Source organism: Berghia stephanieae, chromosome 1 (assembly GCF_034508935.2).
Source record: "Berghia stephanieae isolate SIO BIC M18660-M18661 chromosome 1, UCSD_Bste_1.3, whole genome shotgun sequence".
NCBI classification, from domain to species: domain Eukaryota; kingdom Metazoa; phylum Mollusca; class Gastropoda; order Nudibranchia; family Aeolidiidae; genus Berghia; species Berghia stephanieae.
The window spans coordinates 92,892,034-92,917,961 of record NC_088360.1 but is presented as its reverse complement, the minus strand read 5'-3'; the positions used below and the strand labels follow the sequence as shown (position 1 = coordinate 92,917,961).

General features: G+C 34.8%; 1 protein-coding gene across 4 annotated transcripts in view; it reads right to left on the bottom strand.

Moving 5' to 3' along the window:
• Positions 1-24,905, bottom strand: part of LOC144962392 (ceramide kinase-like) — a 30,147-nt gene extending 5,242 nt beyond the window's left edge. Inside the window, exons 1-11 of one of the 4 annotated variants that reach the window (XM_078895285.1) lie at positions 24,837-24,905; positions 17,899-18,093; positions 16,649-16,849; positions 15,228-15,356; positions 13,253-13,316; positions 12,679-12,824; positions 11,351-11,425; positions 10,543-10,689; positions 8,945-9,041; positions 8,226-8,269; positions 5,157-5,356 (exon numbers count right to left, since the gene is read on the bottom strand). In XM_078895285.1, coding sequence (XP_078751411.1) covers positions 5,157-5,356; positions 8,226-8,269; positions 8,945-9,041; positions 10,543-10,689; positions 11,351-11,425; positions 12,679-12,824; positions 13,253-13,316; positions 15,228-15,356; positions 16,649-16,849; positions 17,899-18,052 — 1,257 coding nt within the window. In that variant the 5' untranslated portion in view covers positions 18,053-18,093; positions 24,837-24,905. Of the gene's footprint in view, positions 1-5,156; positions 5,357-8,225; positions 8,270-8,944; positions 9,042-10,542; positions 10,690-11,350; positions 11,426-12,678; positions 12,825-13,252; positions 13,317-15,227; positions 15,357-16,648; positions 16,850-17,898; positions 18,094-24,728 lie in introns of those variants that run through there. The other 3 variants (XM_078895284.1, XM_078895286.1, XM_078895287.1) reach the window with 3 other exon arrangements.
• Between the last annotated feature and the right edge of the window lie 1,023 nt (positions 24,906-25,928).

Genomic DNA, 25,928 nt, shown 5'->3' with positions numbered 1-25,928 from the left:
CTCACTTCATATCTTGTTGTTACCAACATAAGTGCCTGCTCCACTCACTTTTCTGAATTAAAAATTCACCCCATACACCGGAGCATACTCAATGTCTCAATCGTTTCTATGTTATATGTTTGTGATGAGAATATTGGCTATTAAGCTTAACTGCTGGTCAAAATTACTTCGCGATGGTGGTGAACGAATCGGCGATCTCAAGAAGTGGGTGAGAGAGGGATCTAGAAATGACTTTGGGTTTGAAACGAATATTTTTGTGTTCGTGGATAGCTCACACGGTAGAGCCACGCTCTCACCTGCCAGGCGGAGTTGTCGTACCAATAAGGTCGCAGGTTCAAACCCCACCACCGCCGCAAAAAAATTTTTTATTCTCTATTGTCTTCTGGCACTTTTCTACTCACTTCATATCTTGTTGTTACCAACATAAGTGCCTGCTCCACTCACTTTTTTGTAATTTTTGTAATATTGTCAGTGTGTTGTTGGTATACTTTGTTCTTTAAATATTTATGACAATGGTTTCCGATAAAACTTCTACTGTGGTAAAATTGTGGGGTGATTGCATTTGTTTTCAGAATATCATCAAGGGTGATGCATACGGGTCCACATCTTTCTGTGAGTTCCTGTTTTTGTAATGATGAAAGCTCACTCTCTATTGCTCCTATTTTTCTTCTCCATTCCTTCTTTTCATCTTCTAAATCAGCAAGTAACAAGTAAGAAGTGTGATCATTTAATTTCTTTGTTAAATCTATATATCTCTGCCAGTTTTTTCCGTACTTTTGAAATATTTTAATTTCTTCATTTTCATTATTTACTTCATCAAACAATAAACGATCCAGTTTGTCCACACTACTTTCGAGTAACTTGTGATGTCTTAATGTGATGCCTAACAAACAGTGTAGATATGGCGGACATATTCTGTGTACTGGAATGTCAAGAATGGCTGGGTGGATACTGTTATTGTATGAGTGTGCATTTTTCTTCAAGCCCTTTCCGTGTTCTAAAAACCTATTGTAATCACGATGAAGAGACCAATTTCGTAATTGTGTATTTTCTATTTGTAAATTTTGTATGTCTCTTTTCTTTACAAAACACCACAGACATGGGTATGCACCACAAGCACCTGAAAGACCATTCATTTTTGTTAAAAAGTCATAATCACCAAACAGAAACAACCTAACTTTTTTCCCTTTCCATTTAAAAAGATTCAAGTCATACAGCTGTCTTTTAATGTCTTCAAAAAAAGTTCTAAATTTTCCCTAGAATCCCTAGTCCTTGCCATTGCAACCATAATATGATTGTATTTAGAATTTGGATTTTCTCTATTTATTATGGCCATGCTGAGTTTAAAACTCCCTTTACCTGTGGTCACCACCGACTTTGATCCAGATTTCATTACTAGGGATGGCCCCGTTATACCAAGTTAATTCGTTTTCAAGTTCGTCAAGCATTTTGGTAACAAAATCTGTAAGGCATTTTAATTTCACCATCGGTGTTTCGACAGCTTTTCCATTTGAATCAGTAAATGGTTTTCTTTTAATTTCTAAGTCGTCGTCTGTCAGTGTCTTCATCAGATGTCGTTGTGCATGTTCATTTGGAATTTTTATCCCGTCTTGTCCTCTCCTGTGACCACGTCAATCCCACTGTCTCTTTCATCGCCAAGGCAGACAAAGTTGGAATGTTTGTGTTGTTTATGATGCCTGCAGTTTGGCAAATGTTTCGCCGTGTTGGAAGTGGATTCTTTCTTAATTCATGTGATTGTTGTGTTTGTAATGCTTGTGATGATGTACCTGCTATATGCTTTCTTATGACTGTTAGTGCCTTTGAACGTTTTCTTTGTGTGGGAGATGTGACATGTGAAGATGACGTTCTGTGCTTTGGGATTTTCATGAGATATAATAGTTGTCCTTTTGTTTTTAACTTGATTATGTTGTCTTTTGATTCGGATAGTTTTTGCTTGACAAAATCTGTATGGGTCTTTTCGTCTGACTGCATTGTTTCCTGTGTGTCTGCTTTGAAGATGGGGGATGTCGCAAAGTCTTTTGTCTGTGGTTTGCTTTTTTTAGGAGTTGATGTGAACATTATGTCGTCTGTCCTTATGCTGGTGTCAGTTTCTTTAGTTAGATCAATTGTTGAGATGCTGACATTGTCTATTGTGATTTCTGTGGTGATTTCTGTGGAGTGTGAAGAATTTGTGTCTTGCGTTGTTTCTAAGGTTTGAATGTCACTACATTGCCTATCTTTTATGCAGCCGACTCGTATGTTTGTATATGTTTTGCACAAATTGCACATTGTAATGTCACTTGGGACAAAATCTGTCCACAAATGCTGACTGTTTTTTACAATAGTCCAGGAGTTTATTAAAAACTGTTCTCCTTTATATACTTTCATGTTTTTTATTCTTTTTACACATTTGTAACATATCACTTTTGAATGTGTTGTTTCTAAGTCTTTTCCAATGTCAATATCAAATAACAAAAGTATTTCACATTTGAAATCATTACACAGTAACCTTTTGCGATTACGTTTTTTTTCTTTTTGAGTTAGTGCTGTATTACCACATACTCTACAAAGTTCGTTTAAAGATTTCAAGTGGGTCTCTAAAGTGTGATCCATTTTACCTGTATGTGCATTGCAAGAAAAAAAAATATTATAAAATATTAAAAGACAACTCCATAAAATGGTTTTAATCATTAGAAAGCCCAGAGAATGTTAAATGCGCCCATATAACTTTTTTAAAAATTAGTCGTGTCAAAATTTTAATATTAATTTTTAAAAAAATAAATAGCTCCTGTAATTGATTTTATTCATTGAGTTTTTCAGATGTAAATAACTAAAGAACTAATCACAGCAGAATAATGAAATCCAGACACAAATATCAAACGAGAAAAATGCAGTTATATCCAAGCTTTGAAAAATATGTTGTGAATCTAGAAGAGGAGTGGTAGTAGACTGAAAACAGGAAACGTCGTTACTCAATTTATATGTTTTTGGAACGTAATGCATTGTATGCAGCTTTACCTGCAGGATTGACCGCTTGACCCTGAGGTCACCCTGACCTATAGCGTGAGTAAAGGCTCGCTCAGGCACGTAATTCGTGGGTGTGTCTAGGACTACTTTCATGGTACGTTTTGTGAGGAAATTACAAAGCCATGTGTGTAGACAGCCACGAATTCCGTAATTTTCTAGTTTCTGCAGGAGTTTTTGGTGGGGCACAGTATCAAATGCTTTGGAAAAGTCGAGGATGCCGATGTCTGCCTGAATGTTGGCATTCTGGAGTCTCAGCAGGTCGTTTACAGTTATTAGGAGTTGTCTTTGCGAAACCCATGATTCAGGTCAGTTAGGATGTCATTGTTCTTAAAGTGGTTCATCATGTTCTTACAGATTATATGCCCTAATAGTTTGGATATTACAGACGTCAGTGAGATTGGACGGTAGTTCTCTGCTTTATTTTTGTTGCCTTTTTTTAATACAGGTGTGACGTTTGCCTTCAGCCAGTCATTAGGGAGCATCCCAGTGTCAACCGATTTTTGGAAAATTATGCATAATGAGGGGGCCAAACTCCTTTAGTACTGTATATAACTCCTACCCAATCTCTTATCACTTTCTTTTACTTTGAAACAAATCATAAATATTTCTATGAATAAGGTGAAACCAAAATACTGTGATCGTGCAAAATAATTTATTTAGTCCTCAGATGAAATATTTACACAATCAGAATAACAATTTTTTTTGTATTATCCTTATCTACTATTATTATAATATCATTTAACCTTAACCAGTTTATAAACTGTTTTCATACTCATTTGATTATTTATTTATATTTAATACATCCTAATGTAAGAATTCCAACATAAGTATTACATAGTCACCATTTTTAAGACTTTAAATATTCTTTGCCAATTTTTATTTAATTTCTTTACATTGATATTTCTTTTATATAATATTACCGAATTGTGTTGTGATACAGAATTATAATTTCCATACAAGGATGAATAAAGTATATCTTATCTTATATTCTGATCATTTTGACTGTCAATTCAATTTTGAACATCTGGTCCACCCAGATATAATACCAGAATGATTTGGTGAGTACATTCAATCTTTCTGGTTGTTCATAAATTACATTGTTAGATTGATCTAAGCTGACTTAATTAAATCAAATATAAAATCAAAAGCATTTAAGACTTTTCGCTGAGCCTCTGGCAATATTACTTATAAAAGTAAATTAAATAGAATGGTTAAATAAAATCAGTCATGATTGGTTTGCAAGACAAAACAAAGTTGATTGAAAAGGAATCATTATATTGGAAATAGTCCTGTCTATTAGAAAGAAAACTAATCCAATAACTAAAACTGGTGTTAAAATGTATGTAGCAGTAAATCAAAAGTAAGAGGCTATGAATACTGCATAAGCAAAAAAATTACGCATTCGGAGCAAACTGGTAATGAAACCCATGACTAAATCAAAAGTAAGAGGCTATGAATAATAAACAAAAACGAATATAACAACTTCAAAAAAGAACTAAATACTAAACACGGCTTCTTTTTTGAAGCTGTTTTATTCATTTTTGTTCATTACTTTTTACAGTCCACAGCTTCTAACAGCTTAGTACCACTCAGACTATGAACAGTACACGAGCAAAAAAAAAATCCACATTGGGAGAAAACTGGTTTACTTCACATTATCAGAAAGAAAAATTGTTAAATTTGTTGTTGTCATATGTAAGCCACATATAAATGTCTCTCCTAATATATTAAGAGAAATAAATAATGAAAATGACTGCCTGGAAGCCATCCAAGTGTACAGTTCTCCACTCAAGAGTGGATGCCCACTTGTTCTCGTTCATACCATCAACATTGAGACAGTGGAATAGTCTCACATCTCCAATGAAAGAATAATACTGTCGTCTGTGGAATCTTCAAAATTGAAGTTACAGACTTAAAAGGAATGAGGAGGAAGAGGAGGAGGAGGAGGAGGAAGAGGAGGCGAAGAATGAGAAGAAGAAGAAGAAGAAGAAGAAGAAGAAGAAGAAGAAGAAGAAGAAGAAGAAGAAGAAGAAGAAGAAGAAGAAGAAGAAGAAGAAGAAGAAGAAGAAAATACCATATTTTGAAGCAGGAATCAAGTACACTACTAAGTACAATATATACACACTCACCTCAGTCTCCTTCCCATACATTGATTTGTACACAACCTTTAGCAAGCCGAAAGTGGAGCAGCCATTGTCAACCATTAGGTCCACATTATCTGATGAAACATCGATGACAAGTCTTTCCCCATTCCTGTCAAGGTTTGCAATAAATGCTGATACACCTTTATAAATTCTGCCCTTGCTGTCATGTTTTATCCATTTTGCGTCTGAAGAAAAAGAGGGAAAAGAGCATTTGATGCTGAAGCAGTGAGGGTTAAAACTTTAATTTGTTTTTGTTAAGTGAATAAGAAGAAAATATTACAAAGATGTCAACAAACTATCTCATGAACTATCCCAAAAACATTTGGAAAATAGATATTTTAACAAAAAATTTACTGTTCATCGGAGTGGGGTTAAATGAGGACAGAGGTACTTTTATGTGACAGTAGATAACTTTGAAGAAAATGATTCACATCAAGAGAATATCTAGGTTGTAAAGGCTGTAAATAATATGTTGCAAGATATGTTCTTAAGCGCAGCAAAAAAGAAAATGCATTGACTATACTAGCACATACCATGCACAATTAAATTTCTAAGCAGTTTCAGTCATATTAACTCTCAAAAAAATACATTTTGATACATCCAACCAATCCCATAGACAGCTTAATTTTCAAGGAACAAACTCCTGCACATCATGAGGAGGAAGTTTAAAATTTAGAAATATCACTTGCATCTGGTACCAACTTTCAAACAGTTGATGACTTTGCCCATCAACAGGATATATTAAAAGGATTCAAGGCTTTGCTGTTTTTAAAACAATTGCATTGGTGCACCTTATGAGCATGATATGAAAAAGTGCCTTAAAAATGCAGTGTATTGTTACTGTAACAGTTTTATTCAAAGATCACATAATATTTTCGATTATTTTATTGGCTCACAATGAGGTTGAAAAGAAGACTGATTGGCCATCTAGAACAATCTATTAGAGAATGTTACTACAAATCCAACGTTTTTGGACGGTCAAAATGGTCATTCTTGCAAATGAAGAAAATCTCAACTGTATAAGAATTGTAAATCGATGGCAATAAAACCAATCACTTAAGGTAACCGTAGCTGAATTAATCCCACCCCCCACCCCCTCACTCCACACCCACCTGACACTAGAACATATCAAGCCTTCAACATTAAGATGATCAGATTAATTTGGAGGAACACAAAAGCATAAATCCTATTCTATGTGGGAATTCAATAAAGCACACCCCATGTTAAGTCAAAGCCCCAATGACAAGTATACAATCTCAATCTAACACAAGTTCAACACATTTACACCGAATGTCAGAGCTCAACTTTTAATAAATGTGCTTTCAATTTATCTTGATTTTTCTCAGTAATCCATTTATGAAAACAAGTGAAAATCAAAAATCCAAAGGAAAAAGTGTGTAAGAATGGGCACTAATTGATATCAGTACTAGGTAATTTTGCCCCTTAATCAATACTGCTCGATACCAAAAAAAGTGTAAATATAAGTGTATAGACCTGTAAATGAGCTCTATAAAAATTGACAGAACCTCTTCTTAATTCGTAGTGGAAAAATCCAAAGAATCGAAATGAATAGAAAACAGCAAACTCGCTTGAGCACAACAATGGCAGAAAACTAACTTGCGCTGGAATTAATTAGGCTACTTACCATTGTTCTTTATAATTAGGTACCCAATCAGTGAAGAAACTAGAAACGGTCAACCAGTTTGTTTACAATGCGAGGCAATCGAGATGTGCTTGTAGCAATCATAGAACTTCCGATTTGAAGGTGTCAACATAAAGCACTTCTGACTTTCGCATTTTACTTTTTCATACTTTTACGTTCCACCAGGTAAATGTGGTCATTTTGGCTTAGACGAAACAGTGAAATTTATCGCTCAGCGGCTCAATTAAAATTGGCTACCATTGGGATCACGACAGGTTTGGAAATAATTTCACGAAGGCTATGTGAAAATACACTGGGATGTGTTCAGACACCAGACACGGCAATTCTAAAAAGTGTCGCTTAGCCTTGGCAACATATCCATAGTTAATATAAATGGCCCATGAGCTATGCGTAGCGCTGTGGAACATTCCTAATTACTTTACGGTCATTCGACTACGATTCATGAATTCCTTCTTTCTTCATTTCTTTCTTTCATTTTTTAACATAATATTTGAATTTTACGAAATGACTGATTTCGGTTAATTGACTGAGAATTTACAGGTCTAAAGTGTAGTTTTTGTCCATTTTCTATTTCAAAATTTTTTTTTTATTAATATAAAAATGAAATTATACAAACTATTATCAAGAAGCAATGGGACGAGGCTAAAAGGTGTTTGACCACTTCCGATAAGCTTTACAAATGACTGTCAAAAAAAAAAGGGCCAACTTTCTCTAATCAACGAAAGCTGAATATGGAAACAGAAAAAACTCAATCAGATTATCAATGTTGTAAAGGTTAAATAGTGTTAGGCCCCATTAGACATGACAAAAAGTTCGTAAGAGCTTGAAAACCAGTCAATAATGAATTTGATTAATCTTCCTTGTTTTAGATTCATGTGACATAATGTCCATTAGTATAAAAATATTATTATTATTATTATTATTATTATTATTATTATTATTATTATTATTATTATTATTATTATTATCATTATTATTATCATTATTATTATTATTATTATTATTATTATTATTATTATTATTATTATTATTATTATTATTATTATTATTTTCATTATTATTACTATTATTATTATAATTATCATTATTATTATTATTATTATTATTATTACAATTTTCACCACTGTTATCATTTTCCTGATGATAAACTTAAAAGTGGCATGTGCTTATATTTAATAGTTATCTAAATTGTTCCTCATGGCTAAGTGTTGGCCTACTGGATAATCATACTCTTTAGCTGACACAGTGACCTTTGTACATGTTCATCAATTTTGTTTATACAGCTAGTTGAAAACCTAGATAAGCATACCTTAAAGGACAAACAGTATTTTACATCATAACTACAATGCATGGAAATTAATATCAATGTTTCTCCAATGTAAACAACATACCACTTGCTCCACATTCTGCCCCCTGTTCTGTATTCTCACTTGCACTGTAATGATTTTAATACAATGAGAGAAGCAAGGATTATTTATATCATATCTAAGAGGAGGAGGGGCGAAGGGGGAATGTTCCGTAAACAAACGCATGAGGAAACAATTCCTATTTAATGAACATAAAAAAGAGTGACTTCCCCTACTAGCAAGAGAACAACGTGAACCCTTGCTCAATGATTTATTATTATAAAAAAATGGCTTATGGCGAGTGACCTACTGCATATTCACGTTGAGAGATAATTTGCATAACAAAATAACATAAAACACACACACACAATCACATATATATATATATATATATATATATATACACACATATACACATAACTAAATCTGACTCTCTTTCAGTGATCGGTCACATCCTTAGCAGAACCAAGTCACTTTACTCAATGATAAGGACAATTAGCTATGTGAAAGGGGACAACAAATATGTAGGAGTTGAAGAGGTCAAAGATCCCAGCAGTAGTCACCACCTTTTGTTCATCAACAGAGGGTATTATCATATATTGTTGACAGGGTTAAAAAAAAGTTTTCTGTCTTTTGACATTTAAAAAACTGAGAGAAGAAAATGTAGGTCGTAAGGAATTGACAAACTAATGCTGAAGTTACTGGGGAAAAAAATAAAAAAAACAACTGAAAAATAACAGTTTTCTTTTTTCAAACAAAATTACCTGGTATTTTCTCCACCTGGCACATCAGATTTAACCTGATACTCCAAATCACAATGCCATCCCCTTGTCTTGCCAAACATACTAGTCAAAAGAGTATCTGGCACCATATAAAAAGTAAAAATGATAACAATGAAAAATAAATATAAACAGTAAATAATTGTATGTCATCCCATATATTTGGTGATCTGAAAAAATCAGTCAGATGTCGCGCGAGTTAGTTTTGTGATATGAGAGATGACAACAATTTAGTCACTGAAAGTGATGATGATAGTGGCAGTGATGGTACGTACTTCGACTTCAATTTCGAGAGGTGCAGTCTCAGTCAGAGACAAAATACCATCTGTCATTCATCCAAATTGCAGAGAGATGGTGGTATTTGTCTAATCAAATAAGATCTTTCATTTATAAAAGTGTTTCTCATCTCATGTAGTTCCATATCTGAAGCAGACGTCGGAGGTCATCTTCCGCCAAGCTGATTTATCTCTTGCCAATTCTATTAAAGCAGCGCCACCTTTCTCAGCTTCATCTGTCCAAGTTCTTATCCCTTTCAAATACGTTATTCTTTGTCTTCCTCTTATTCTTTTTCCATTCATCTTTCCAGTCAAGGCGAGTATTTCCAAACCAGGGTGGCGGATAATGTGTCCTAAAAATTCCATTTGGCGTTTGATGATTTTTGTTATCAGTGATCTTTTTCTGTTTGCCATTTCTAAAATTTCTTCATAAAAGTGTTTAGGATCTGGTTACTCTATTACCCTCTTGTCCTAGGTGAGTTAGAGAGCAATCAGGCAGCAAGGAAGTAAGCTCCTCCTAAAGTACCACATCGCAGAGGCAAGAAGGGACAAAGGGGGGGGGGGAAATCAAAATTTTTGGTTTGTGATACAGAAGGGCTTTATTTTTTTAAATTTTTGGGTATGAATGTAGCGAACAAGTGCTGTTGTGATGATAATGTAACTGTATTTTAAATAATTTGCAATTAATACGTATGTTTTGTTTTTAAAAGCCATTTTCTCCAATTTTTTTTTATTTGACATCCCTCCCTTCAAATGTAAATAAGCTGGGCCCTAATTCAGACAATTACAAAATTAAACCAAATTTTATTCAGAAATGGTGCCTCCATCCAAATACATAATAAATTGGGAACCCGACATCTGACAGGTTTTGTCAGATCACCACACATATACAGGGTTCAACTAGCTTAATTGATAGAATACATGATACTCACAGACCATGGTTGACCTTTTGTCCTATGATCATATTTTTAGTCTAGCTTCCTTGTCAAAGCAGCAGTGAGTGATTAGGTTAGGCTTCTATGTATGTTAACTTATAGCAGATAGTAATGGGTACCAGGTGGTTGAGGACAAGGAAAAATATCTTTATAATCCTAAACGATGAAATGATTAATTCCAAATTATTTCTTGATTATTTAAAATAAAATCATTACATAAGATTTCTTGATACTGTATGCTAGATGTATAAAAATCACAATCCATACACCTGTGCCAAATCATCATTAACATAAATATTTTTTAAAACGATGTTTGTGACCTGCTCTGTAAATGACAACACTACTTTATTGATGACAGAAGTCATAATCTTACATGGGTACCGAGCTCTTTTCATCCAACGTAATTCATCAGTCCTCTTTATCATGTCAGAAAAAAATCCATATCCAATAAGAAGTCCACAAATTGCAAACAGCTTTCCATCATTGTGTACAGAAAAAATTGATGCTGAGTGATGCACTCCTGTTGTTTTTTTAAAGTAAGAAATGATTTCACAATATTATTGATGTATGTCTCTGTTTTAAATGGATTGATGAAAGAAAAATATATTTTCTCTTGCTTTAATTGAAGACAAACTCATGAGAATAAAAGAAAAAGAAAAGATTTCATTTAAATCGCACTTATTCTCCATGATGCCATGCTGTAAGCACTTGGCATTTCTTTTTTGATCTACTAATGATGGAACAATGTGCATTAAACGCTTAGAACAAGACAGCCTCCTAGGCATTTGCCTAAAATGTTCCTACAAAAACAACTCAGGAGGGAACTCCAAATTCAACATTCATCTCCAATAGAACGAAAATGTGTGCAAAATATCTTTCCTAAAGGTATCACAATGCTGTCTCAAGCCCTCTTACCTAATTTAGGTTTTGTTGTGACCACAACATTATATGTGGGCAGGCATAAGAAAATCAGGTATTAGATGCAAGAGCAGAAAAGCTGTAAACAAAAATAGCAATATATTAGTAAAAAAAAAAAATAAACAAGTATGAAACTTTACAAAGTCCATTTCCATGGAATGACAGAATCACCATGCTCCAAGTGCTTAAAGTTGTTTCATTGATGGTTCTAAATTTGAAATATTATTCCTTAAGGCAAATTCCAAGATAATTCTTATACAAACCTCTGATAACTCTAAGAACGGCAGTCTCTACATCTTGAACTCCATTGAACCACCCTGACAGTCCATTGCCAGTACCTGAAATATATATTTTTTGATCATCAATTTAAATTCTCAAAGATATGTGAGATCACAGTGTGCCTGTATAAGTTGTAAACATTCATGATTTGTTTCTGTTTTCTCTGATTTGATTTTGTTTTTTAATTCAGTTGGTATTATAGAATTTATTCACTGTTTTAAGTCTAACAAGTAAGTTTGTCATCGCTGAGAAGAGAATCTATAAAGTTCTTTTACATAATACTGTTACACTTACATTAAAATCTCAAGATTTTTAGGCATATTATCATCACTATCAATAAAGGAATGAATTTTTCATTTGTTAAAACCACTTTTAAAATCATTTTTTAAAATGTTTGGTGCTCCAGACTGTGCGAATCATAAATGTTCCCCCAATTTTTGTAATTTTTTTTCTTTTGGTGGCTATCACAGTAATTATTAATTGAAATCAATTACTTGAATTATTGAAGTAAGACAATGCATTTATAACTATGATAATTTGATTCCTACATTTTAAAAAGTATGATTTCCATTTCAATAAAGTAAAAGCCCTTCATTTGAAGTCAACTTTTCAATTAAAATGAGAATGACATTCCAAATCTCATTAAGGTCAAATGCATCAGTCGTAATGCATTTGGACACTAATATTCTCCACTCAGAAGCGTATTTACATTGCCAGAGGTGATTTCAAAATTGTCCACAAGGCTGTAGAAAAGTTACAGAAAAGGGCAAACATTCACTGATGAAGTAACAATAAGATGCTGATAATATACACCCGTGTAAATGGGCAGTTATTTGTCAAGTATGCAATTGAAATTAGGATCAATATAAATTTGGGGGGAAATTTTTAAGTGCATTTGGCATAGTCAAACATCCATGGTGAAAATTAACTTTTCATCTATTTTTTATCATTATATATATTAAATTTTAAAAAAGCATGAGCCTTTATAAACGTAATATCCACTAAACTTGCATAAAGCGCTATATAACTGTGGTGAAAATTGGGAAGAGGTGTTATGAATGTAATCTCACTAAGAATGTGTGTCAGATAAAGCACTGCATATGCTATAATAAACAAATAATGCAAAAGCATTTGATGTCCTTTGATGTCCTGCGGAAAGGGTAGATTGATTTTTATGATTTTTAGAAAGTTTGTTCTTGTATTTATATCTACTTTATTTCACAGTCATGAGAAACTTTTAAGGGTTTACAAATTCTTTAACAAACAAAAATGCAATATGCGCGGTAAGAAAGTCTAAATTGCCACAACTGACCTGTAGGAATAATACCAATTGGTTTTGACAAGGGTTTTAATTTGACATTTTTATCATGGTACTCCACACCAGCTGCTTTCTGTGTCTGGATAGTCAAGCCTTGAACAATTTCATGGTAGGTCCCATCGCCACCAAGTACAACAATTCTAGGAGAACAAAAACAAAAAAAATCGAAATAATCTTCATCTGTCATTAGAAAAAGATATTACTAAAATTTTCAATCTCCCTGTGCTTGGGCAGCTAGACCTTATCTGGATTTGGTGGGAATTCTTTGCAAAAAAATAATATTCAATTAAGAGGATAACGAGCAATTATGATTGTTTGTTTTATACTAGAGAAACTAGGAAAAACTCCAGATCCAAGAATCAGGTGGCTCTAATTGACCCTTTCTTCATTTTCAATAAAGCATGTAATGAAAGTCCATAGCAATGATTGGTAGTATATAACACTGAAACAGGAGCATTAACTCTATCAAAATATTAAAAGAGCCTGATTACTCTGGTCTTGTAAGTAGATTTTCTGTGAGTTATTAATTTTAAATTTTGTACTTTGAAATTGCCATTTGTTTATTTACCCATCGTAAGAGGAAAAGTCTTGGTTTTCAGCAATTTCCAGGGCATGCTTAGCTCTTTCCGTGACTGAAAAGTAAAGGAGAAATAGAGAATTTAAAAACACAATTGACCATATCGCGGAGAGAAAAAGAAATTTAAAAGATTGCATACATGATGCATTTGTTGGCAAAGCCAAATGATGAGAAAAGAATACTGTTGAAATCTGTGGTACTTCAGTGTTCTAATTGTAACTCTTCATAAACATACTGAGCATTGTTTATTAAAAAAGTGAGAATGCAGCCTTTTTAATATAATATATGCATATTTAAAGAATCAGTTGGAGTTAAAAACGCTCATTATGAGCAGTAAAAAACGCAATAATAAAGTACAACAATTGAGAAACAAACAAATATTCTCCATTGTAGAAGAACTGTGAAGCAGTGAGAAATAAAAAGGATGCATATGTAGGTACAAATGTTATACACTAATTAGCATTAATAAACATCCCATTTATCGTAGACCCTGTAAAAGAATTGCTCAAGATTGTGAGCAATAAACCGATTATAAGTAACTCATCATATCAAAGCCATATTATGTCGGGATGAAATAGGCAGTGAAAATGGAATTCTTCCCCACGAGCACAGTCCATGCCGCCTTTAAGCATAGTCATGGGGAAGAGGCTTAGGCGTGCTTAATGCCGAAGCATTCTTGAGTTGGAAGTCGACATAATCCAAAGATTTCCATGAATTAAATTACAAGTCATTTCCCTCTGTTGGTTAGTCATGATCACACAACACCAAGCAATGTTGCTCCATCATTAGCTGCTGTAGTAGTGTTTGTTTTTGTTTAGTAATTTGTCATAGCAGAGAATAATGGTGATGAGGAGGGTTCAACACCCACTACCCACCCAAAATTTTCACTATAAAAAACACTTACATGATTATTTGGTATGATGGTGTAATGGTTATAGTACTTGTGGTAGAGATGAAAGTGTGGTGGTAATTGTAGTACTCATGATAGGTAGGATGATTTGGTGGTGGTTGTAGTAGTGGCGGTCAGAGTGATGGTGTGGTGGTTGTTGTAGTAATGGTGGTAGTAGTAATGGTGTGGTGGTGGTTGTAGTAGTGTTGACAGGAGTGATGGTATGGTGGTTGTGGTTTGCAGGGATGATGATGTGGTGGCAGTTGTAATGGTGGTGGTATGGATGATGCGGTAGTAGTTGTAGCAATGGTGGTGGTGGTGGGGATGTTGATGTGGTGGTGGTTGTAGTAGTTGTTGTGGTAGGGATGATGATGTTGTGGTGGTTGTAAAAGTGGTGGTGGTTGGGATGATGATTTGGTAGAGGTAGTAGTAATGGTGGTGATGGTAGAGAAGATGATGTGGTGATAGTTGTAATAGCAGTGGTGGTAGAGATGTTGATGTAGTGGTCGTGGTGAGTCTTTTGTATTCTTAGAAAAATTTGAAAAAGGCAGAATTGTGATGATGGTGGGCGGGGATAAACCACCATTTAGGCGGAAGATTCTCAGCCCTTTATACTTAATGATAATATCTAAAATAAAACCAAAAACAAAACATAGGCTTTTATGGCGAAATATTGATTAAATGGCCTCAAAGCATTTTACAGACTATCGAGCCGTGCATACTAATAACACCAATAACAACAACAGCAACAATAATAATTATAATAATGATGATGATGATTATGATAATGATGGTGATGATGTTGACAACAACAATAACAATAATATGAATATAGTGTTAAATGTTGCAATGAATGAAAGATGAGATATTAAATAAACAAATGAATTGATGCTGTGAATTACTTAATATTTCTACTGTAATATGCATGCATGTAGTCTCCCGATGCTCCAATTACAGAGGCCATTTGTGGAATTGGCTAATAAGAATGATGCTTAATGGGAATGATTTTCATATAACAGTACTGTTCCATATAAAAGCAGTTTGCAGTGAACGGATAAAATTTAACCATTTACTCACCTTGAACATCAGCATGAATTTGAGCCAATTCAAATAATGGGCCCACCTTCTTCTCATATACTTGTTGCCCTGATTGAGATCCACCAATTGGATTTATCAAAACAAAGAGTCTTTTGGGGCGATCTGCAACTGCAATTTTAAAAAAGAAAACAACAATGTCTTTCTCTTTATAATATTGACTGTCAGACAGGTTACTACTGTTGATGTCCATTGAATTTTTTTTTTTAATTTGTAATAAATAAAAAATAATAATAAATAAACAAATATCAATTTTTAAAAATAGGTGCTTCCTGACTGCAACATTTATTTCTGCAGTTGCACTGCTTTTATGGTGTAGTGTTTTGTTGGTTGTGAACATTTAGTATGCACCTGTTATGTGCTTTAATTATGTCTCCGATGTTGTTCATGCAGGAGAAGCTTACCTTTATTGTGTTTCTGTTCAGTATTTTGTGTAGCCTGTGGTCATGTGGGAAACAGGTATCTATCAGTTTAAGAAATTTTTGTCCGATGACAGTTGTGACAGAAAAAAACATCTACTATCATCAGTCTGCTACTCACCTCAATAACCTCACACAACAATAATCTCCAAACCTACCCCCCCCCCCCCCCCCCCCCTTTGCACATCACATGCACACCTACATATACATGTATATACACACAAACACATAAGCAACAATTAGCACTGTATTAAACAACACAAAATATCTACAACATATTTCGCTGCCTCGGAGAAGCCATTGGCTGAAACAGATGTGTAGACAAGAACTATTTTTTAAAAGGTGAGATAATAGATATATAAATATTTATTTGAACAAAGTTACCCTGCTAACAGCACTTCAAAATGTTTCATTTATTCCATCAGTTGTCAATATGGAACAAAATGTCCTTTTCATACAGTGCAAACACCTGGAAGGATACTTTTTATACTAACTCTTGAAAATCCATCACTGCTTAGAGCCAGGAATTCATTTACATCTTGTTCTAGTGGGAAAAGTGTATCAAGTGCCTAGTTCAAGGACATTACACAGAAGTCAGCATTTTGCTATTATTGCCCTCCATCTGATGACCGATCATGCTCAACATTGCTCAACTGTTACAGAATTAGATATCATATTGTTCTGTTTCCGAGTGAAAATCTTTTTAGCAGCAAATGTTTGTAATGAAACACTATACACATTAATGAGAAAAAAAAATTATAAAATGTGGTAAGAAATCAAAGGTTGTTCTGGTATAGCACTTATGTCAAAAAAAATATTATGAAAATAAAACAGAATCAACATCTAATCATCATAATCTCTATGTGAGCACCTGATTTATAATAATTTACTGAATCTGGTCAAAACAAGAGTACGAGTAAGATGACAGACATTTGTTACACAGCCCTAAAGTGACTCTATGAAATCCAAACAATAAATTCTAACCTGAAGTGCATTGTTTCTGAATATAATCAATCCACACATCTCCAGGGTCCTCGTAAGACAAAATGTCCATTCTTTTGCTTTGGAGCTTCCTGTTTGACTGCAGTTCCATATAATGCAAGCAAAAACCTTTTTTCTCATCACTGCCTTTGAATTTCTTGCTTGGCTGAGCAGCAATAACATCACACCACAGTAAGTCAATGCCTTGGAGGGACAAATTTGCTTAATATCTACACAATACATTTATGTAAAAAAAAACACCCATCTAAATTTAGATAGTGAAAACAAAACAATCTATCTACGTAAATTAACATGTTGATAGACCAATAAAATTATTCATACGGCGCACTTTTATGGTTATACAATGCAAGTCATCTATCTGTCTGATAAGCATCTTTTTAAAGCAGAACTTTTACAAATCCATCACTGCCATTCATACCTGAATCGAGAAGGATAATGTGTATAAAATGACTGAACAAACGAACACCCAAGCAAAGTTTTACTAATATTGAATTTTGACTATTGTGACGGTGGTGAGGGCAGATGCATGCCTTGGTTTGTATTTCTCAAACTCATTAAACAAAAATCCACTTCCTATTGAAAAACATTGTATAACCTTAAATATAAACAGATGTAAGAAACCAAACACAATTCATCATCCAAGCTAAGGATAATAGCTACAATAGAACACATTTATGAGAAACACATTTGGAATGAAATGAAGGAGATTCTAGACACGTCTCTGTGCCCCATTTTCAAAAATTACCATTTCAATAAAATCATAACACATGCCTACTACGAAGGTTTTTTTTTCCTTCTTCGTTTATCAATGATATAAATAACCAGCCTGTATTTAGTAGCGTACATTCATAAAATGACCAATATTTTAGAATGATTTATGTTTTTGTGTGTGTGTGTGTGTGTGTGTGTGTGTGTGTGTGTGTGTGTGTGTGCGTGTGTGTGTGCATGTGTACATTGGTAGGGGAGAGAGAAAAAGGCATTGGGTATGAAAAATCATTCACAAAAGCAAAGCAGGGGGTCATGGTGATGACAGAAAATTATGAATAAAAGACAGGTGAACTAAAATAAAGAACTACTGATATATAAAGAACTATTGAAATTATAAACGTTTTTTTTTTCTTTTTGCCTGAACTTATTTATTACATAATTTGTACTCAACAGCATGGTGCAATATATATAATAACCATTAATCATTCAACAATTGACACCTTGATAACAATTCACACATTTACCTTTACTCCTCTTAGCTCCACCAGATGCAATATCTTTAAGAGTCAATCCACTAGTTGTCAGCAGCAATTTCATCTGCCTGCCCCCACAACTGACAGGTCCTTCTTTCAAAACATCCTTCCTTGCTTCCTCGTCACAAGAACCAATGTCAGTCATTATAAGTTTTCAGGTTTGATCAACACCAAATATGTAATTATCTATGAAATAAAATATATACTTAAGAACATATGTAATTTTGAAAAAAAAATGGCTAATAGCTCATAAGATCAAGACAGTAAAATTAAAGTCAATCAGCTTGCTTTCTGCACATTGTGGAGCAGTATTAGAGATGGCTCTGCCAATGACCCCGCTTCAAATTCTCCATTTTCCTCCCTATAATATTGGGAGAGGAGTGGAAAGCCCTCAAATACAAGCTAACCCCAGGGTTAAAAACTAGAAAAATTGGTTTGTTACTTTTGAAGGGAATATAAGATTCTTGAACGCCAGCATTAGGATTTTCAAGCAAGTTTCCAATGCCACTGCACGACCTTGGGAGCACGCATTTTGGTAAATTAGTTCAAAATTCATATTCAGGGGTATAAAAATGTTATTAATATATCACTCCAATGCCCTACGGCTGCACCTATATAAATTCTTATCAAAATGTATGCTCTTTTATAATGATTGGTTCTCGTATTTAACAACATTAAGAAATGCCATTATGGTCAGGATATCAATATGCATAACAAATCTATTTTTAGTACAAAGCTGAAGGAAAAAATTTCTTCAGATACATTTTAAAGGGGTTATATAATATAATAATAGTAAAGTAGTCCTTCAGAGCCACTAGGACCATGAAGCTGGAGTTTATCCCTGTTTCTATAGCATGAAAAGGACAGGACTCTTGTCTATCGCAAAGTACTTTCCACCAGATCTCATATACCCAGCTACCCAATCAGTGCTGGGTGGGCAGGGGGGTCAGTAAAAAATCACTACTGCACCCAGTCCCTTTGATTGTGAAGCAAGTGCTCTGCCAATTGAGCTATCGGGATCCCCAACACGTTATTCGGACTCGAATCTGAATAGTCTCCTGTGGCAGTATAGATAGTTTCGTTTTACTTTTTGTTTTTCAATTTATTTTAATTATTGATAATTACATAAAATTGATTGAAATGAAAATAACAATAATGGTATAGTAACTATCAACAGGTAGTCTAAACCCACTTTATTTGATGAGAAAGACTAAATCATTGTTCAATACGAAGTCCAGTTAGAAATAAAAAAGAAAAGAGCTAAAACCCTTCAAATGGAACAAAAGTTAGTCAAAGTAACTGTGGTCTTAAGGATACGCTTTTCTAACAACTTTACATGATGTCCAGATAAAATCAGGACAAATAATACATATTCTGATAGTCTTAGTTACGCAACGATCTTTCTACAGTCTGAAGAAGGGGTATCAGCTGAGTCAGTCATATTCTGATAGTCTTAGTTACGCAACGATCTTTCTACAGTCTGAAGAAGGGGTATCAGCTGTCAGTCTGACACATGGGAAAAACTGAAGGAAAAGGCTATTCGGACCCGAGTCTGAATTGCTTCCCGTGCCAGCTCCTAGTAGTCTGTGCCCCCCCCCCCCCCCCCAACCATTTCCACAACCCAAGAGTCGGCGACTTTTTCTCTTTGATATCGATTCACCATGGTCTCCCCTGCGTCCAGCGCCTCGGTCGTTTGTGGGTTGTGGAGATGTTAATGGTTACCCCCATCGTCTACTTATGAGAAGTCGCTGGTTACCCCCCAATCCCATTACCAGTTGATCATTAATTTTCTCTCCGTATTCAACCAGTGTTTATTTTATTAATAGGTACCTAGTCCAGCATTATCTAATAATAGTATTAGACGGTACTCTGCCCCTAGAAAGAGGAGAGCTAACGTAGCTCCTCTTTCTAGGCTCTGCCCCTACCCCAGTGGCGGGGCTCTATTGCATGGTTTGCTGCCAAGAATCACCTCTATTTTTATATTTAGAAATAAAACAGCATTTTTTAAGTTAAAAAGAATTAAGATACTGCCTTTTGTCAAAGCCCGACCCATACTGCCTTTTAAATTCAATTCAATTCAAATATTTATTTATTGTCGGCATTTTAAAAATGTTTCATAGATAATGTAGTCAGGCTAATAGAAGCCTTTGACCGACATAGGTTTTAACACATAGTGCATAAAAATACATAGCAATACATTTTCCTTTAAAACATTCCCTCATCAAGATTCCAATCATGACACACAAAGAAAAGTAACATATATTATAAATATATTAATATATATATATAATATATATATATATATATATATATATATATATACATACAAAATGGCAAAATATATAATGTAGATATGTCATGCATGTATCTTTTGCAACATGCTCATGGCAAATCAAATAAATCTTCCAACACAAAGACACTCTTTTATCTATGCGAGGGCAAATTGATTGTTAACGTTAACAATAGCGACTACAATTGTAATCTCCCAAAGACCACGAATATTTAGATTGTTTTGTTTGTTTTTTTAAGTTGCTTGCAACACATTTAGGTCTTATCAGCGCCAGTAAAAAGGGAGAAATTGGATAGTAAAAAGTTCTAGAATTACAATTAAAAAGTACCCAAGAAAAGTAAGACAAAGGGGAATAATAGACCACCGCTTTTGAAGGTTAGTCATCTTCGGGACTTCTAAAACGTGACTTACTCCCTCACTCGCCCTCCTACCGACTGACAACTGACAACTGACAACGAGCAGCTCCCGCACCCTACCACACCCTACCAAAAGATATAATGGTATAATGTTTTTATTCTAACTCAAGGTGTGGACATATCGTATGATGAGGTGGCAGTGACACTGAGTGATGTGATGATGTGCAACTCATAATGAATGTCCCCTTTAACTTTATCCCTTTATCATTAAAATGTAAATAAAATTTAAGCAAGCATATGAATATGACTGGCTCTAAGTAAGCAATGCTCAGTATTGGTGATGATTATCAGTATCAGATCAGGCCTAGTCAAAGGTATCTCAGTTTCAGAGCCGGCAGGCCAATCAAAAACCCAAGGCTGAGGTTGTGGTGTAAGTGTAACATTCCATTATTGACAGACAGCGGTGCCTGAGCTGAAGCCTGGGATCGTGAAAATATTTAACGAAAATGAATGGTCATGCTCATGCTCATGGCAATGGAGAGGCTTCGGGTGAGTGGAAGTGGAACAATACCAGAGGTAGTCGCATCGCCCGTGGCTGAGCCGCTGATCGAGCCCCGATATCGATGTTACGGCTCTGGAGTGAAAATTGTGTTAACCGGTGAACATAGTTTTACTTCCATTGCCGTGGAATCGCTTCCTGTGCACTAATTTCGTCACTTCCGGTCTCATTTTAAAGAGGAGAAGCCAGCGCATCAGGCGGCGTTTTCAGATTTTTAATCCGTTCATTCTTTGTTCAGATGCCAGCTGTTTGAAAATTTGGTAAGTTTTAACTTCATTTTAAATACATTTTTCATTATATTACCTATTTTTAATTAATGTTATATTATTCGCCAACCATTTTTCTCTATTTGTGTGAATTTTGGTGGTGATTGATGCTGGCGAAAGCGTCTTTTAGTGACTTTAAATACGACGCGTGTTCATGAAGTTGGCGACGGCCAACCAGGATTGCCTCTCGATGTATCCCCGAGTCTCCTGTGTACAGTGCAGTCTGTAAACTATCGACTGCGTTTGCTTTTGTGACTTGTATAAATAATTTCAAGCTGAATAATTGCTGTAAAAAGACTGAAAATAGTCCCATCCATAATTTTAGTTTTATTTTATGAATGAATGTTGAAACTGAAATGACTTTTTAACTGGGATGATACCGGACAACTAAAAATTATGTTCCACTGATATTATTTTTTATCTTTTATTTTTGTTTGTTCTGCAGGTTAAGTGTGTTGGTTTAATTTAATGTGGTTAATTTCAATACAAATAATACAGAATAGCATGATAGAGTCAATTCAAGTGAAAGTATATTTCATTCATTACTTTACTCTTTACCACAACAAAAATTATTATATAACTTTTAATTTTGTTGATTTAATCATAATCGAAGTACTTTTTTTGTTTTCAGAGTCAGACGTTCATTATGACACCACATTTTCATGTTTCATTTCCTGCCTTGTATTTTTAAATATGAAATTGAAATAACAACATGAATTTGATTGTCTGCCACCTCCAACTCCAGTCGTCTGCCGCCTCTAACTCCAGTCGTCTGTCTTGTATTTTTAAATATGAGATTGAAATAACAACATGAATTTGATTGTCTGCCACCTCCAACTCCCGTCATCTGCCTCCTCCAGCTCCAATAATCTGCCTTGTATTTTTAAATATGAAATTGAAATAACAACATGAATTTGATTGTCTGCCACCTCCAACTCCAGTCGTCTGCCCTCTCGAACTCCAGTCGTCTGTCTTGTATTTTTAAATATGAGATTGAAATAACATGAATTTGATTGTCTGCCACCTCCAGCTCCTATAATCTGCCTTGTATATTTGAATATATGAAATTGTAATAACAACATGAATTTGATTGTCTGCCACCTCCAACTCCCGTCGTCTGCCGCCTCCAGCTCCAGTCGTCTGTCTTGTATTTTTAAATATGAGATTGAAATAACAACATGAATTTGATTGTCTGCCACCTCCAACTCCCGTCATCTGCCTCCTCCAGCTCCAATAATCTGCCTTGTATTTTTAAATATGAAATTGAAATAACAACATGAATTTGATTGTCTGCCACCTCCAACTCCAGTCGTCTGCCGCCTCGAACTCCAGTCGTCTGTCTTGTATTCTTAAATATGAGATTGAAATAACAACATGAATTTGATTGTCTGCCACCTCCAACTCCAGTCGTCTGCCTTCTCGAACTCCAGTCGTCTGTCTTGTATTTTTAAATATGAAATTGAAATAACAACATGAATTTGATTGTCTGCCACCTCCAGCTCCTATAATCTGCCTTGTATTTTTGAATATATGAAATTGTAATAACATGAATTTGATTGTCTGCCACCTCCAACTCCCGTCGTCTGCCGCCTCCAGCTCCAATAATCTGCCTTGTATTTTTAAATATGAGATTGAAATAACAACATGAATTTGATTGTCTGCCACCTCCAACTACCGTCATCTGCCTCCTCCAGCTCCAATAATCTGCCTTGTATTTTTAAATATGAAATTGAAATAACAACATGAATTTGATTGTCTGCCACCTCCAACTCCAGTCGTCTGCCGCCTCGAACTCCAGTCGTCTGTCTTGTATTTTTAAATATGAGATTGAAATAACAACATGAATTTGATTGTCTGCCACCTCCAACTCCCGTCGTCTGCCTCCTCCAGCTCCAATAATCTGCCTCGTATTTTTAAATATGAAATTGAAATAGCAACATGAATTTGATCATCTGCCGCCTCCAGCTCCAATAATCTATCTTGTATTTTTAAATATGAAATTGAAGTAACAACATGAATTCGATCGTCAGTCTCCCCCAACTACTTCTGTATCATTGCTTGGACTTCGATGTATTTATTCAGTATCATTACCTGGATATTGCCTGTGTCTACATTCCATGCAGCCAACAACCCAGAGTGCCTAGATTTTGTTGTCTTCTGTCTTTTGCCACATCTCAGCCATCTTATGGATTTAAGCGAGTCAGTACGTGAGTACCCTTTAATTATCTGTTCTCTTAGTGATGTTGAATGCAAAGCAATTATCAAATTTTCTAAAGTTCATTTCAATTTTAATGTAGTTTAATAGTTAGTCATATGATACATCTCTTCGAGATGTTCAGTTTGATATATGACATGCCTATGTTGCAGAAAGTTTGCAAAGTGTCGGTATTTATCGGCTTATTGTTTGTTATTATGTAATATGTTACGTAATATTCAATTTTGCATTTTCAGGTTAAGTTTTCTCTACCACTCTTATGTAGTTCTTGTTTTTAATTTTGCATTTTTATCACTGACCATGTTTGCATATATAAAGCGGCAAGCTTGTTTCTCCCGAGTACTGTTGGTGCCCAAATGTCTTGTCCAAGGATGCAAAAACATTGGGCAGTAAATTTGCAAGTTGCATTTACTGACACTTGTTCAACTTTATTTCTAGCCCTGTTCATTGTTTTTTGTTTTTTTTCTTCTCTCCGAATACCAGTCATCTTTCGTCTGTTGCTCATTTGCCAATGCCAAATATTAAGTGCCTTCCCCAAGGACACAACTTTAGTGTCTAAAATTCATACGTTTACGCTCCTTTCCTCTTGTTTTAACAATTTTTTGGGTTCAAAATTAATCATAGCCATAGTATTGTAAGCATGCTCTGGAAGAAGACCACCCTCAAATCTGTTTTTAAAGTTATTACCCGTTCCTCGCGCCTTTTTTTTTCATTTTCTAGGGTTATGTAATTGCATGACGTTGCATAATATTGCATAATAATCATTTAATTTTTTTTTAATTTGCTTCGTCTTTCCTTTGCGATCATTTTGATATATGGTTTTATATGTATTCCACCCCAAATAACCGTGATTTTCCATTTCCCCCGCTTTTCGGTTGCTCTCTGGTCACAGTTTTAGTTTCTTTTTTCCTCTTATATTATATTAAGTATTTTGGTCCACTTTTGCGGACTAATAATCCCGTAACTTTGGTTCTAATTGTCACATTGTCATAATTTTGGTACCATTGAAAAGTGTATTTCTTGCAGAATAGCATGAGACTATTTTGAAAACAATTGCTGCAATCTCAAATTTTCATGCAACTACCTAAAGACCACCATCCATGCTGAAATACTTTTTTTTAATTCCAATATTTACCTGTTGAATACGATCAGGACTTAATTAAAATCTAACGATTATCTAGGTCATATAATTGATTGTGCACAACATTGTTGATAACAAAATTTCTAGTCGATTTCTCCTCACCTCCTCAGTAACAGTGACAGTTGTAGTTGTAGCTGTCTAAGTTGCTTGTATTTCCTACTTTCACTTTCGTACGCTATTTTCTGTTTGTACTGTCTCCATATCATTAAAAAGGTCGCAACGTGAAATTATGTAGCCAAATTTATTATATTAATGAATAAATTTACAGTGTATTTATTGTTATTTTCATATCATATCATATCATATCATATCATATCATATCATATCATATCATATCATGTTTAAGAGTGAGATCGACGGGCACTTATTTGTAGGTCGGAACCATGGAGTTCACCTAGGTCGGAACTGATAACCCAATTTCTAAATGAAAATCTAAAAAAAGACGCATAATATTGTCCATTACAACAATGTTAAAAACTAGGCCCATAAGTGGGTTCGGATGTCAGATCTGCATACATCGAGTGAGATAGGTCAGATGACCTTTTAATTAACCTTTAATTAATACCCAAATTTAACAAGTGGGGAAGTCCAATAAAGTTGATCATACATTGTGTAATTAAATCTTGAAAATTCATCCATAACACGTTATTACATAATTTATACCACCTAATGTGCTCTTATTTGCAGGTCTGATAACCCAATTCATTATGGGCTCATTGTTGTAATGGTAATCTAAAAATAAAAATACGCAAAATATTGTCCATTACAACAATGTTAAACTAGGCGCTTCTCTCTCTCTCTCTCTCTCTCTCTCTCTCTCTCTCTCTCTCTCTCTCTCTCTCTCTCTCTCTCTCTCTCTCTCTCTCTCTCTCTCTCTCTCTCTTCCGGGCAACTCCTTCGAGATGCACCCGATCGGTAAGGCTGCGGTCCAGCGTGACCCCCAGGTATTTTGAATTCGGCTCGTTTGGGAGAAGATGGTCCCCGACGAGCACGTTCAGTTTACGGGTGTTCCAGCCACTGCATGGGTTAAATGCAGAAAAGAACAACTCCAAGGTCTTTTTGCACCTTATAATTTTGCAAGGTTGAGCATTAACCCTTCGCATCAGACCGTATCGTACGTCGCTGATAGGTCTATAAATACATCACCAGTTTGCTGTTTCCTTTCGAACACTGCTTCGATATGCTCTGTAGGTC